The 14,752-nt window shown below is 41.4% G+C and overlaps 1 protein-coding gene across 3 annotated transcripts in view; it reads right to left on the bottom strand.

The window, feature by feature from the left end:
* robo1 (roundabout, axon guidance receptor, homolog 1 (Drosophila)) overlaps nt 1–14,752 on the bottom strand; it is a 254,486-nt gene that overhangs the window by 160,493 nt on the left and 79,241 nt on the right. The window contains exon 3 of one of the 3 annotated variants that reach the window (XM_034207109.1): nt 2,495–2,584. The exons of the other annotated variants lie outside the window; for them this stretch is intronic. Within the exon in view, the coding sequence (XP_034063000.1) occupies nt 2,495–2,584 (90 nt within the window). The remainder of the gene's footprint in view (nt 1–2,494; nt 2,585–14,752) is intronic. 3 annotated transcript variants of the gene reach the window in all.

The raw sequence follows: 14,752 nt of genomic DNA, 5'->3' as shown, positions 1-14,752 counted from the left end.
TGTGTGCGCGGAACCATAGCAGGAGAAACGTTATTAGTTAACACCAGTACGCAAGCCAATTCATGAAAATGTGAATAGGTAATCAAAACCACACAGACTGTCTTTATGTGCATAGAACACTCTGTCAAAACACATCAAAATGAGTGTGTTGACAGATATTTTCTGTGCTATCTATTTGATCTTTGTGAATGATGGGTACTGACATTGTTCTCAGCCATCCATTCATCCATCAGTACAGTGGATGGTTTGCTGTAGACGTTCAGGGACGGAACATTTGAGAAAAGAATAAAACATGGGTTTACAGTAATATGGACCGCTCTGTTCTCCAGCCAATCAATGGTATCTGTGCGGCAACCTTAAATTCCCTCACTTTCTCTTTATTTCCATAACCTGACAAATAGAGCAGCTCTCTGTAGTTGCCGTCTTTTGTGATCTGTGACAAACAAAATGGTAGCTGTCGGCGGAGAGGGAAGATATGAGTGCTGATGGGCTCTCTGAAGTCACGCTCAGCCTTTCATGTTGAGGCAGAGGAACCAAAGACCTATCTTCTCTGTGGGTGTCTGCCAAGCAGTGGCTGGCAAAGTGTAAATGCAACAGTTTTTTGGCCTGTCTCTGTAATCCACTGCCTTCACACGGGTCAGTCTCATCTATTATGAATGTGAAGTTCTGTGCACAAGCTCTTTGATATCGGGAAACAATTTAGAGCTGGCTGAGAGTCAATGTCTTGGGGGACCAATAAAAAACACTTTTAATGTGTTGCAATCTTCAGGTCATCATGTGGTTGCTTATAACATTCATAGTATGCTGTATTAACCCCAGGTGACTACCACACAAGACATAATGGTGTCATTTCCAAGTACTGTGCCAGCTGTTTTTAATTCTACACATATTAAAAGTGGGTCAGGTTACAGTAAAAGTCAAATTGATGTATTTCTCCCTCAACTCTCAATTTCAATCTCTTATTTTAAGAGTAATTAAACGCACTAACAAGTAATTGTGGAAGGCTGACAAGGACATATTAACCTTGTTTCTAAATGTCATGTCTAAAAGTGAGATCAAATAAAGTGAGACTTGTCAATCAGTGAACATCTATCCCATAAAGGCAACTGAGATCACATGACAGTGTCACAATTCAACACAACCAAGCACCTACACACTCTGTAACGCTTGAAGATGCACTTCATTTCCACCAAAGCTAAAACTGGCTGCTGTCAGGATTATGTTCACGTTCCATCCAGAGTCACGCTATCTGAAAATTGAGTCTTTGGCAGCCGTCCACTTTGTTCTATCAGCAACAGACTAAGTTATTAGGGCGCATTAGTCTCATTTCCAATTCACTGACTGGGCCAGATCAATTTCCTTCATTTTCATGCACAGATAGGATATAATGACCAGATTAAAGATGAACTCCTAGCAGATTTAACGTTCTTAAGACAAACACAATGAAATGAGGAAAATATAACATGATTTCCTTCTTCAAACCCTTATTCAAAGTCAAGTATGTTAAACAACCCTTGACCTTGACTATCTGCTAACTGAGTTTAATTAAATATTACTGTTTAAAATTGCTTGGAATCACTGATATAAAAGGGAGCTGTGTGATAGTCATGGCGATTGTACGGTTTTGTCAAGTATTGTCCAGAATTTCAGGTAAAAGAGAGTCTAGAGCTGCCAAGCTGCTGCACACTTCGATGACTCTCACAATGGCTATGACAGCTGATTTGAACTTCCTTTTTTCTGCAACAGATTTCCTGAAGCTGTGTGAGGTCCAGTGAATCACCCAGGTCTCCTCCTGGGACAACATAGTGAGAACACTATTTACCCTCACTCTGGGGTAAAGGGCACGAAACAAACTAAACAAAACACATGCGTCATTACTAATTTTCTCCAGACTTGAATCCTTTGTGTGTGCTCATTTGTGTGTGAGCTAGTCTCCAAGGTGAGGACCCCATTTCCGGCTTTTCATTTCCCTATAGAGCTCTGTAGTCTGGGGAGAAACCTGCTGCATGAGCTAAATGTGGAGTGTTGCTCTATGCCTCCTTTTCTCACAATTCTCCTCTGTCAACGCTCAATTCCAAGGAACTTTAAGCAGCAGTTACAACATGACTCTCGTGTTTAAGTATATATTTGCCACAAAAACACTTGGAAACCGTTGCCTGACACTGAAGCTTATTTATTCTAAGAACTTTTCAACTGTTGGGAGGTTTCTGATTGCAAAATGTAAACAATTGGTTCCACCAAAAATATTTTGTAATCCCTTTGATCACTTTTCTCAATAAAGCGCTTATATATAACAGCTTTGTATACCTGGGTCGATAAACAACAAATACTTTGCTTGATTATATGTGACAAAAGTCTAATTGTATACTCTTTTAGTGCAAGAAACTTGATCGAATGCATTAGAAAACGTATTTCTTTCGCCTGGGTTCAAGCAACATTTCCTGGTGGTTATGTACGTATGGAAAGTCACATTATGAGAAAGCAGCAGCAGTACCTGTGTAGCCCAAAGTGTTGTCATCCTCATGCTCGGTGGTGGGAGCCGTTGTTGCCCCTTCGCTGGCCCCATCCTGAGCGACTCCCGTCTCTGTCAACAATAACACCAGAGGGACTGAGAACCCAGACGCATTCTGCCCACTTTCCCCACCCACGGTCCAAACCTCCAGCCCTGTGCATCCTTGACACAAGCAGAGAGCGAACACACAAAGAAGTGCCTGGCTCCATCCTTGTAAACGATGTCTCTGGCGGCAGAATATTAACGTCCACATTGTGAGTTAACACCCACAATTCTAGCAGTGTACAATCCAAGGGCTTCCGCAGGAAACACAATTATTTCAGACAATCAGTCGGTGGGTAGATCCATCAGAACAATGTGTTGATGGGGTCTTCAGCGTTTATCCCTTGGCTCAGCAGGAGCTTGTTATGTTGTCCCGTGTTGGGCTTGGTGTAAGTGTTAAACAGAGTAATCTCCACCGTATCAATAGCCCTAAGTGGCTGGACCCCAAAGAGAGCACATGGGCAGGACAGAAGTGGGAGGGCCAGGGCACACTCTGCATGATTGACAACGCCAATCAGCATGCACACACACACCGTGCACACACTTTTGATGCAAATACAATGATGGACCATTAATTACTAATCGGCCCCTTTTGATTCGGGCCCGTAGAGAGCATGCATCCGCTCTGGAGTGACAGGTTGAGTGTGTGCGACAGGAGGTGTGAGGGCGGGACAGCCGGGGGAGGCGAGGAAAAGGAGAGGCCAAGAGGGTCGGGATGTCTATGGCTTATGGGGGAGAAGGGAGGCCAACTGTGCCCCTCTGATAGCTCTGTGTGAAATAAATCAGTCTTGGGCATGCCCATTTTCTTTGTGGCCCACTGACATGGGGTTTAATTTGGGCTCGGTGGTTGGGGTGGGGAGGAAGAGGAATCATAATCAAAGAGCACCCAACCCCTTTAGCTAACTGAGTGGCAGTCTGTCGTAATTATCAGTTTTCTCAATGAGATCTGGCATCACCTCCGATAAACAGCAGACTGGTAGACAGAATTGTTCATCGGAGAGTGCTTTAGATCACCAGAGTGTGAAGAAGAGGGTGACCCCTCACTTCATATGCCCCTCCCATAGCTAGGGAACTGACAACAGAGAATATATGCAGACTTTTCAAAACACAGTTATTACCCAAAATACTACTAACAGTGTCGGACTCTAGTAACAGAAAATACATTAAAAGAAATGCAGTGATCACGGCCCCATGCTGTTCCTGTAGTGTTGCAAATTAATGTGGCAGTTTAAAGGCATCATGCTGGGCCAAAAGCTATTATCTGGCACTTCTCTGCCTGTCTGTTTATTTAAACAGCATCATCTGACTGACAACGTTACAGGAGAGCAGAGTCACACGGAAATAATAGGTTACTCAGAGTCATGCACATGAATGGAGCGTGATGATAACACATGAGATGAAGACGAGCTCGACATGAAGAAACACAGACATCAAGCTGAGTCTGAGACACTGTCTGACACTTACAGCATGACACCAGTTAGATATATGTAGTGTATTCAATCGGTTCAAAACAGACACATTATTATTAAAACAATGCAACATCTGGTTCAGACAAAGAATTGAGTTGGAACAGACAGCAACGTTTTTGGAAAAAGAACAAGGAGTCTTTCATATTTATTTCAGCAAAACGTACAGACTACACTCAGGCCTTCGGTCCCAGCTAAAATGGTACCCAGCAACCTGTGTGTCTGTGTGATTATTATTATTATTATTTTTTGTTATTTTATCTCCCATTGTAAAGCGTCCTTGGGTTTCTTGAAAGGCACTATACAAATCGAAATTATTATTATTATTACTACTACCACTGACAACCTTGTACAAACAAAATCAAATACAAAGGGTTATGATGTTCGCCAATACTAAAACAATAGTTTGACACGCTAATTGGCTGGATATAACAGTCTAACCAAAACACGTTATAACAATAAGGCACTTTTCAATTATATTGTTCTCATTAAAACTACGTTTTCCAATACAAATATTAGCATTGGAGCAAGTGTATTCTCTATATCCTGCCCTCAGGCCTTATATTGCACGTGCTGTTTATGTCTCTATGTGGAAACTTCCTCTGTCTAGTTCCCTGTGTGGTCCCAAGTCAGGGGTCCAATTAGAGACCCCTTTTCATTTACAGGTGGTGTACCCAGCTGCCCCTGAGACATCATAAAGTCAGGACCTCAGTGTTTCCTCACACCCCCCTTTTAGTCTCTGCACCTAGCTCCCACGTTGGCTTATTAATGGGTCACATGAGCAGATAAGTGACTGCTTACCAAAAGAAACAAAGACAGGCCTGCCCCCTCCAGTCATTCCTCCTGGCTCCGAGCCCTCCTCAAACATGTCCTATTATATGGGTCACAGGCCCTCCACCATGGATCAATCCACAGGGCGCCATGCAGGCTTTTGGTCTTTCTCTACTGTAGCCATAAATGATGAGATCTACGCTAACTAGATTTGACTTGAGTGGTTGTTTGCAAGACTGTGGCAAGTGAATCCAATCAGCACAACCCCCCTCTACAACCTGACATGGCAATAAACCTGATGTCTAACTTATTGCCTCTGTAGTCAAGGTTGTTTAGTTTGACAAATGCTGGGAGCACCTAATAGATGTGAAGGAAGAAGCTGTTGTTTCATTGTCATCCTGTCATGTATTGGCAGCAGCGCTCCGGCCCTGGCAGCCTGTATAAAGTGATAAATGGGCTTTGGTGAATGTGGGGAGTGTAACTCTGGGGCTTGTTAACAGGACTGACTGATTGTTTGCTGTAGGACAATTTCCTTCCCACAGCCTGATCAGAGAGGTGGCATTTTTCAGTAGCATGACCTCAAACAATTTCAATGATTAAATTGGTTTCTTGGAAAATGTTCTCCCCTGACATCTGTTTATTTTGGTCTGATGACAGAGAGAACATATGAGCAGCTAACAAGATGTTTAGTAATGGGGCAAAGCCAGCAAGATTGCATTCCTTTCATTTGTGGACTTCATTCTGCAAGTTGAACATTTAAATGAGTTTCCTGTTCCGTAATGTAACCATAACGAAGTGCAAAAAAAAAGTATTTGAAAAAAGCTTTGCTTTTCAGCAAAAGCTAGTATGTCCGCTTCAGCTGTTTGCACAGCACCATTACACTCATTTCCATTTTGATTACACTTTCTTTGTTTTCTGCATGACTAATGAAGTTTTAATCAGGTCTTGAGATAATACATTCGCAGTTGGCTCACACTGCTGCAGAGAAAAATAAAAGGAACAAAGCAAGGTGGAGAATAATTTGTTATGTCCAACACTCTTAAAGTAACTTTAACTTTAAATAATATCTTAAACTGCAACAGCCACATTTAACCACAAATCCCCTGGGAATCAAGTCTAGAGATGAATAACATAACATAACCGCTTGAATGAGCATATGCAGTATCTGTCTGTAAAAAAATCAAATAACAACCCAAGTCTTTCTAGCATTGCTTCAAAAAGACCACCACAATGCATTCATCACCTCACTAGTTGTTGTTGTTGTTATGATGAGAACAAAATGTTGAAAGGCCGTCAAAGACAACCGGTAACGTTGATGCTTATCTATAAAGCAGTCTGTATGCCAGAAAAAACTTTAAGAAACAAACTCGTAAAGAAATAGTTTTCCATTTTGGGAAAAAAATGTGTATTGCTTAACAGTTGAACGAAAATGTATATCACTTTCATCTAAGAACATTAAATACATAGCTGGAGTTAGCGGTTAGTTTAGCATTATCTAAAGACCAAGAAAGTCCACCACTGCTGGGGCGCAAGTCTATTACACAGTTTATACATATTGTACTTTGGTTTTGCACACAATAAACATTCAGATATACAGTTTTGATTGTTGAGCTTAAGAGGTGTTTGTAGGTGAATTTTGCAACCTTTGGGCAGAAGCCAGGCTACCTTTTTATTCTTGTTTTCAGACTGTTTGCCAAGCTAAACAGCTGGTGGCTGTTAATATTTACCATACACATTAGAGAGATATCAAACTTCTCATCCGCAAGATACAGTATTTTTCCCAAAGGGTCAAACTATTCTTTAAAGGCAAGAATAACACTGGATTTGCAAGACTAAACAACAGGTCTCAAATCACTTACAACTGCCGTGAAAAAGGAGCCAACGACATACACAGGCACTAACTTGGCATCCGCTCTAGAGAAGGATTGGCTCCTATCTTTCATGTATGAAACACTGCATCCACAACTGTAAAATATATGAATAGCCGTTGATGATACCTTTAATTCCTGGCGTAGAGTAATTGCTATTCCAGAGTCATGTACCATACATCATTAGTGAATATATTTTAAGTCATACTGCCAAACCAGGGCAATAAAAAAAGTCCTCTTTATGTCCACATTCAAATTCCCTTTAACTTAAACTGTAAAATAATAATTTACAATTTATGAACCAGTTAAAACATATAGACTATCGCTTTCATACTGGACAATTGTGGATATATTTTACGTGTTTTTCAAAGGGTTGTAAATGTGTTACTGAAAGAGTGAGTGGAAGAATGAGTAAGAGAGGGAGAGATTTGATCATGTTCCTGCCGTAGTTTAACTGTACACACTGCTATTACGTTTTCAACAGCTATTTAAGAATGTAGCCATGATAGTGACATTGACAAACTGAAATAAACAGATCTATATATTTTCTCATGGGTGAACTGCAGTTAAAACAAATTGTTAGAAAATGTAAAGATCAACTAATTTTACAAATATTTTCAACAAAACTGTTCAAAGTCATGAACAGTCATTGTTGCAGCCTGAGGATAACATCAGGGCAAACAGATAGCCATTCTGATCAGACTTGCCAGTTTGTGAATGAGTGGATGCACACAGGATTTAGTTTGTTTTGTTGACAGCTTCACTGTGGTTGTGTGTATTATACCTCTTCCCAAACATGGTTTCGTTGGTAACAAAACCCACAGTAAATACATACACGTCATCCACAAGGTTGGAATGTGACTCATCTCTGAACGCATGATTGGTTGATTGTGGTTAAATAAAAGTACAAATGTCAGTGAAGAAATATGTTCCAATTGGCTTACTGATGGATTTGCTTGGAGGGCATCAGCAGCAAACCACATGAAACAAAAACGAATTGCAGGGAGACCAGGACAACATGGGGTTAAGTGGCCTAAACGGTGCTAAATATGGCATGGTCATTTAACTGAACTTTTGGATAAAGACCCCATGAGTCCAGAGTTTTATCTCTGGTGAGTGTGTTAAAGTGTAAGAAGGGCTTTTGTGAATGACTTTCCAGAGATATCTCTTTTCCAGACCTTACATTGCGTAACACATTATCAGGCCTAGTTAAACTTTGTTTCAAAACACTAATCAAATAAGTTCAGAGCCGGTGAGGAGCCTGAACTTGCTCTGACATCCCAATGGAGCTGAGGCAAGCATCCTTCAAGGGGCCCAGATGTCCATCTCTATGACACTGAAACACTTTCTATACCCGGAGAGAGACGGATTGAAGGAATGGGGACAGAGAAAGAGACAGAGAGTGAAAGACTTCTCTTAGGTGAGAAGACAATTATGTCTTTCAAGGATTTAAAGTGCTGTAGTGAAAGTAAAGTGCTTCTGAATGCTTATTATGTATCAGTCTGGAGTCTGAAGCTCATGGTCATGGCTCATAAGCAGCTTGGCAGCATCCACAATACCACAGTTGTCAGACTGGTGACCTTCTACGACTTCTTCTCACAGCATATTACTGCTTCTCATACTGCCCTCAAATACCATTAGATTTATTTACATGTGTGGGCGATGTGATTAGTAGACTGTAAGTAAAAGAAGTTGATAAATAACAGTTTATAGATGTTTTCTGATACTTTCCCTTTTCCTATATCTGAGGAAATGTATCATCCCTTTTCACTACCCCAATGACAAAGAGGACTAGAGTATAGGAAAAGTCATATGAGAAACTGGTGGGTAAAGACTATAGCAGTTGAATTTACAGAGCAGTGGAGCAAAACACGAGGGCCTCATTTCAAGGCTTTGGCACATTAATGACAAACTACAATGATGCTACCCTTCCCTGCTCTTCGATTCGCATAATGCAACACATGTGATCTAAACACAAACTCTCAAACACACACTGACACATTAAAAGGTAAAGGAAAGTACCCTCAAACTGAATACACAATGTTTTTGTATATACTTTTTGAAAAGCCATCAATATGTTAATGTGAACAATTCTTAGCCCAAACTAGAGATCAGAAACCGAGCCTGCAATCCCTCTTCCCTCCCAGTAACATTTGCTGGAACTGTTCCATTGACAAAGTCTGCGTTTCCAGGCACAAGGAACATTTAAATCAAGCTTTGTTACTTGAATTATATATATACCAAAGTAGTGGTCACGGTTTTTGTATCAGAAAATGTAACCAATATCACTTCTATCATGAATCCAATCGTATTTATGCATATATTATTTATCTTTCGTGGTTAGGTTGGAGTTACAGTACGTTTTGTTTTGTGGAACAAAGATGTAAAGACTTGATGGTTGTTTATCATTCCCAGTCAGTGACGCTATAATAAGTAAAGCGAACGCACCCGCAAGGACACCTGGCCTCCTATTGGTTGAGGGATTTTGACAGGATTGTTGCACAAAAGTTTCGAGCGCGCACAGAATAAATCTGAGAGCAGAAATTTCACGAGCGCACAGAAACAGCCTGAGTGCGAGGAGAAGGTTTTAAACTGGAACACAGGAAATCTGTAAGCAGCAATATATCTGAGTGCAAGCGTACAGTTTGAGCAGAAGCAGAGCAAATCTAAGTGCAAGCAGGCACTATTTGAGTGCGAGGACAGGGTTTGAGGGACATAAATCAATAATGTATGCTCTCAAATTTAAATACCACGCTCTTGAATAAAGATAGGGAATAACCCCATACCCTCAGTGCCTGATAAACTCTTTTAAGGCCCTGACACACCTAATCGATTTTGGGAGTCAGAGGCCGTCAGAGGCCGGCCCGTCCACACAGCGGCGTGCGTTGATGCTTCACCATTCACTTTGAATGGGGTGACGTCACTTTTCGCCGAACTGCATTGCGGGAAGCGACGCGGAGCGTTGCTGGCGTGGCTCGCTGCAAAAGTTGAGCAATGTTCAACTTTTGAAGCCTCGGCAGAAGCGTCAGCCAATCGAATCATATGCCAGTACAAGCTCTAGCCAATCAAACCGCGGCACTGCTTGTGTGTCAGGGGCAGGAGATTCATGTGATTGGTTGTTGGTCGAGTTTCAGACACGTCCGCCAGCAAGCTTCAATGCACGCCGCTGTGTGGACGGGCATTCGCGGCGCCCTACTCAGGTTGGTGTGTCCCACACGGTCCCGCACCGTTGTTGCTTTACGGCACATTTTCACACCTCCCGCGGCGGTGAAAGTCGGCCAAAAGAAATCACTCTGATTGGCTTTGAATGACGAATACACACTACCGCTGCCTGCTGGAAAGGACAGTTATTGCCACTCGTCGACTGAAGTCTTTGCGGTGTGTTCGTAGGCGGGCGGCGTAGCCGACGCAGGCGACATAGCTGATGTAAAAGTCGGGACGCCTTCGGTACGCGTTCTTTGGTCTCAGGTTGGTGTGTAGCGGCCTTTAGGCTGTATGGGCCATTAAAGTGAGCCAAGGGGAATTCTGCAAGTTTTTAATTAGAGATCCAGAGAGAGGAAAATATCCACCAGTGATGTATAACCTTCAGAATCTTTGATGTGATGACACCCGGCATTCAGTTCACACTAGGCACACCTTTTGATCTCTTTCTTCTCTCAAGCTGTGTTATGGTCTAAACAAATGAGCAAACACTAAATGTGTCTGGGTTTGGCAGTGTTTGCTGAATAGCTAAAAAAGAGAAGCAAATATTTCTTCACACTGTAGCTTTTTCCTCACATCATCTTAAAAACACAACAGATAATACAAGTGATATTTTATAATAAAGGTTTAGGTCATGTTTAGTCATTGTTTAGTCAGATCACTAACGTTTTTATGATTTATAATCTAGTGAACATGCACGAGATGTCATGGCAAAACATTTTGTTTAGATTTTTCAGACCGGACGACACATGCCTAAAGGTTTCTTGTCAGGTTCATATGTGTATATAGGATAGCATTAAACTAGTGATTTCAATTATTAAAAAAATATTTTAGTACATTGCTCCATATCATGCAGAGAAGACAGTTTGCTCACATGAGATTACTTATTACTTCAAGTTAATAGTCCCGTTTGTTTTTCTGCAGATTGCCCATGTCACAGTTCAGTTGCCATCTGATCTAAAGTGAAGCAAATTGAACAAACAGCAGGCACTATCTCCCTTTCCCAGCATCTTTTTCTGTACACACACACACAACACACACACACACACAACACCACACACACACACACACACACCACACACACACACACACACACACACACACACACACACACACACACACACACACACACACACACACACCACACACACACACACACACACACACACACACACACACACACACACACACACACACACACACACACACACACACACACACACACACACACACACACACACACACACACACACACACACACACACACACACACACACACACACACACACACACACACACACACATTCCACCACGGGTTGCTGCTTGTGAGGGAGGAACATGTGTATGCTAATTTAGTGGAGCGCACACTAACTATTCACAGTCCAATGAGAGAGTGCAGATAAACCAACTCATGCTCTCAATATGTCTAGTTCTGATTAGAGGACATGGAAATGAGGCGCTCAGAAGTGTGGTGAGAACATTGCAGGCATCCAGCCAGTTTCTCAGCAGTCCTGAACAGAAAGCTAACAATCCCAGTAGACAGCCAGATCAATACTGGCAGCTTGGGTAACAGCAGCTGTGTCAGGATCTCGGTGCTCTTTGCTATAAATCCACAGATGTTTAAAGTTTTTGGTGTGACAACAAGGGGACCATAAAGATCATTGGTCCAAATCTGCAGGCTAACATGACAAACTCCACTCTTCTGTAGTTTACAGCTGGGAACAAGGATAAAATGTCAGAAAGCCTGTGGCACAGCTTTGATTTTCAGTCCATGTGGAAAGGGGATACTTCAACACTTCTCAAAGGTGTCAAACAGTCATGAACAATTTGTGATATCATTTTAGTCTTTTAAAACCAAGGGATCAGTATTTGAAACAACCACTAAATCACTTGAAAGGAATGCAAGATAAATTGTTGGTAAGCCAGCTGAGATTAGACCCCTTAAAGCTCTCGTCTGTTTGCAGAGAGATTGCCTTAGGCATTGGCAGGACACTTGTATTGTGCTCAAAGAAAGACAAATTATGTGTTAAGAAAAAAAGAGAAGCATTGGGTTGCCGAGTGAAATAAGGCATTTACTGAACGAAATATAGTCCGTACAGCCTAAGGCAAGTTGTGAGTTCAAATTCTTCAGGATGAAGTCAGGATTCAAGATTTACAATGTGTGAACTCAATATGTGCTTTTTTTCTGACAAGTTAACACATTCATTTGCGAGCTAGTTCAGGCAGTCAACTCGAGCACTAATGCACATTAACACGTGACGCACCTCGTCCCTCTTACAACCAACCAAACACATTCTCCTAAACATGCCGCTCTATTTAAGCTGCCAGGTCTTCCTGCCTCTGCCTCGTTATGCTGCTGCTGCCACTGCTGTGTTCACTTGCTATTGCTACGTTCATGTTCCTGCTGCTGTGTTTCATGTTGCTGCTGCTTGCCTGCCCCACCACCACCCCAGCTCCACCCCAGCTTCCACCTGTAGGCTCGGGGGATAGTTATCTAATCATCACTCAATGTTCTTTGTAAATCTGTGGAGTGATGATGCCGAGCCTAGACGCCAAACTCAAACTATATGCTGCTTATAATAAACATATTAATAAACACGTGAGTTGTCTGACTGAACTCTTGTTGAACAGTCCAATATACTTTTTTTTAGGAAAATATATCAATTCCATAACCCGGCTGACAATATGACCTCAAACACACCTTTAAACAACATCCTTCCAAAAGTCGCCTCATTAAATCATGCTTGTTTCCACCTGATTTTCTACCCGAGGGTATTCAGGTGACGACATAATTATAGGTTATAAAACAATTCAGGATATTTTATTACGCATTTGCTCTAACTGTCTAAGTGCAAAATCCTGCCAAATAGATTTACACAATTAATTGTCAAGGATATAGCATATATATCTTTCAACAAAGACATTTATTAAACATCTACTTCATATATATTTTCCTTGTGATAATCATCAATGTAAGAAAATTGCTGATGATGATATGCTGTATCCGTGGAGACAGCAAAACATGTTGGCACAGAATTGCTTCACACAGTATAGACTGCCGAATGAGTCATTTTCTAGGGTATATGCAAATGGAGGATACAAGCAGTGACATTAAAGCCATAATTCATAGAAATGACTCCAAGCATGAAACATTTTTACAGGTGTGTTTGTTATCTTTGCTAACACTAAATTGCATGCTTACTTCTGTCAAACTAAACAGTGTGCATCTGTTATTCTCCCATTCTGGTCGCCTTAATGGGGAAATCTAACATTTCCTATGATGTTTCCCATTCATTCAATTACTCCTGGAATATATAAATAAACCTTAAATGCACACAGAGTAATCTATTCCAATATTACTAATTTTCCAAAAACTACTAGTGTCAAGTAAACTCTGCAATTTGGTTGTCAGGCATAATGATTTTTGTTGCTTGCTACAAAGCAAAGGTGTCACATGACACATGGGAATGCCAAGGCACCCGAGTGCCAGAGGCTGTGAGAAGCAAATCGTAAATTCTGAAAAGGCATAAATGCAACAAAGGATAAAGTGCAACTCTCCACACCTCCTGTCAAGCCTCCCAACCCCCTCCCCCCCAATATTCTGTCACCCCTTCACCACACAAATTCAGCCAAATTTATCGTGGCAGGTGACTCTGGACTGCAGCTATAGGTTATGGACTGATGTGCTACAGTTCAGTGTATTGCATTACCCTCTGTATGTGTTACAAAATAAATGCATTTTTATTCAAAAGAAACTAGATACTCTGTCCTTGAAGGTTGAGAATGTAATTAGTTGCACACAATACACTGTCTAAAGCAACTGTAAATCCACAGCTTCATAAATCTTACAAGACACCAACAACATTTTTACATTCATGCGTTCAAGAGGGCTACAGAGGGGGAAACCAATGCCATGGAGTCAGACATCTGGTGGTAATATGTCCAATAGTACCTTCATGTGGTGTGAGGCTATGTCTGTGCTGTTTCACTTTTATCCTGCACTGTGGTGTATTCTCCATGCTGAACAGGGCAGTTTCCAGCATTGTAGACAAGAGAGCAAAATGAAGGATTGGTTACATTACTCAAAACTCAAGATAAAACATATGCAGTGACCAAATGATCAAAATAAATGCCACTTTAGATAATCAGTATTCGTTGTGGTACAAAAGAGGCTGTTCAGAATAATAACAGCGACCTTGTCTCATTCCAAATTTCCAATTAACAAATGAATGACGGGGTTCATTTAAGGTTTTATGGTGTGAGGCTCCACTGCCAGTCTTCATTAGTGCTGATTAGTGCTGCTGCCATGGCTGGCCTCTCACTGCGTCAGAAGGTGTGGGTGATTCCTGATTGTTCCTCCTATTCATACTGTCGCACACTAACAGTCAGCTATATATCATTATCCTGGCATTCAAAACTTGGGCGTTGTTACAGCAAGACAATACCATCTCATTTAACAGTTATTTCAGGTAACTTTAAAAAGAAAAAAGTTAAAACAAAGTCAAAACTTCCACATGGTCCTGTTAAAGATTGGTCACCTTGAAGTGTACATTGAAGACTGCCACATATGGTGAGAGTGAAACTCAATTTAGTGGTAGGAGTGAAATCGATACCCAACCTTGGATCCAGCATCCCCTTCAGTAGTGCCAGTTGACTTCAAACCAAAAAAAGAAATCTCCTTTCTGTCTGTGTTGTGGAAACAGATGGCTCGAATAACTCCAGACAGATGCAAAACACAAGCTCGCAGTTAACCAGTGCTTTGTGAGGAATGTATTTCCATCGTGACCGTGCTGATGCTGGTAGACAGAGCTAGGGATTGTTGTGAGGAAATGATGTGTGCAAATGCCTTGTCAGCGGTGAAGGGATGCTGATGCAAAGACCTTCTGAGTTTG

Source organism: Gymnodraco acuticeps, unplaced genomic scaffold (assembly GCF_902827175.1).
Source record: "Gymnodraco acuticeps unplaced genomic scaffold, fGymAcu1.1, whole genome shotgun sequence".
NCBI classification, from domain to species: Eukaryota; Metazoa; Chordata; class Actinopteri; order Perciformes; family Bathydraconidae; genus Gymnodraco; species Gymnodraco acuticeps.
Note: the sequence above shows the minus strand (reverse complement) of the source record. Positions and strands in the feature narration are given on the sequence as shown.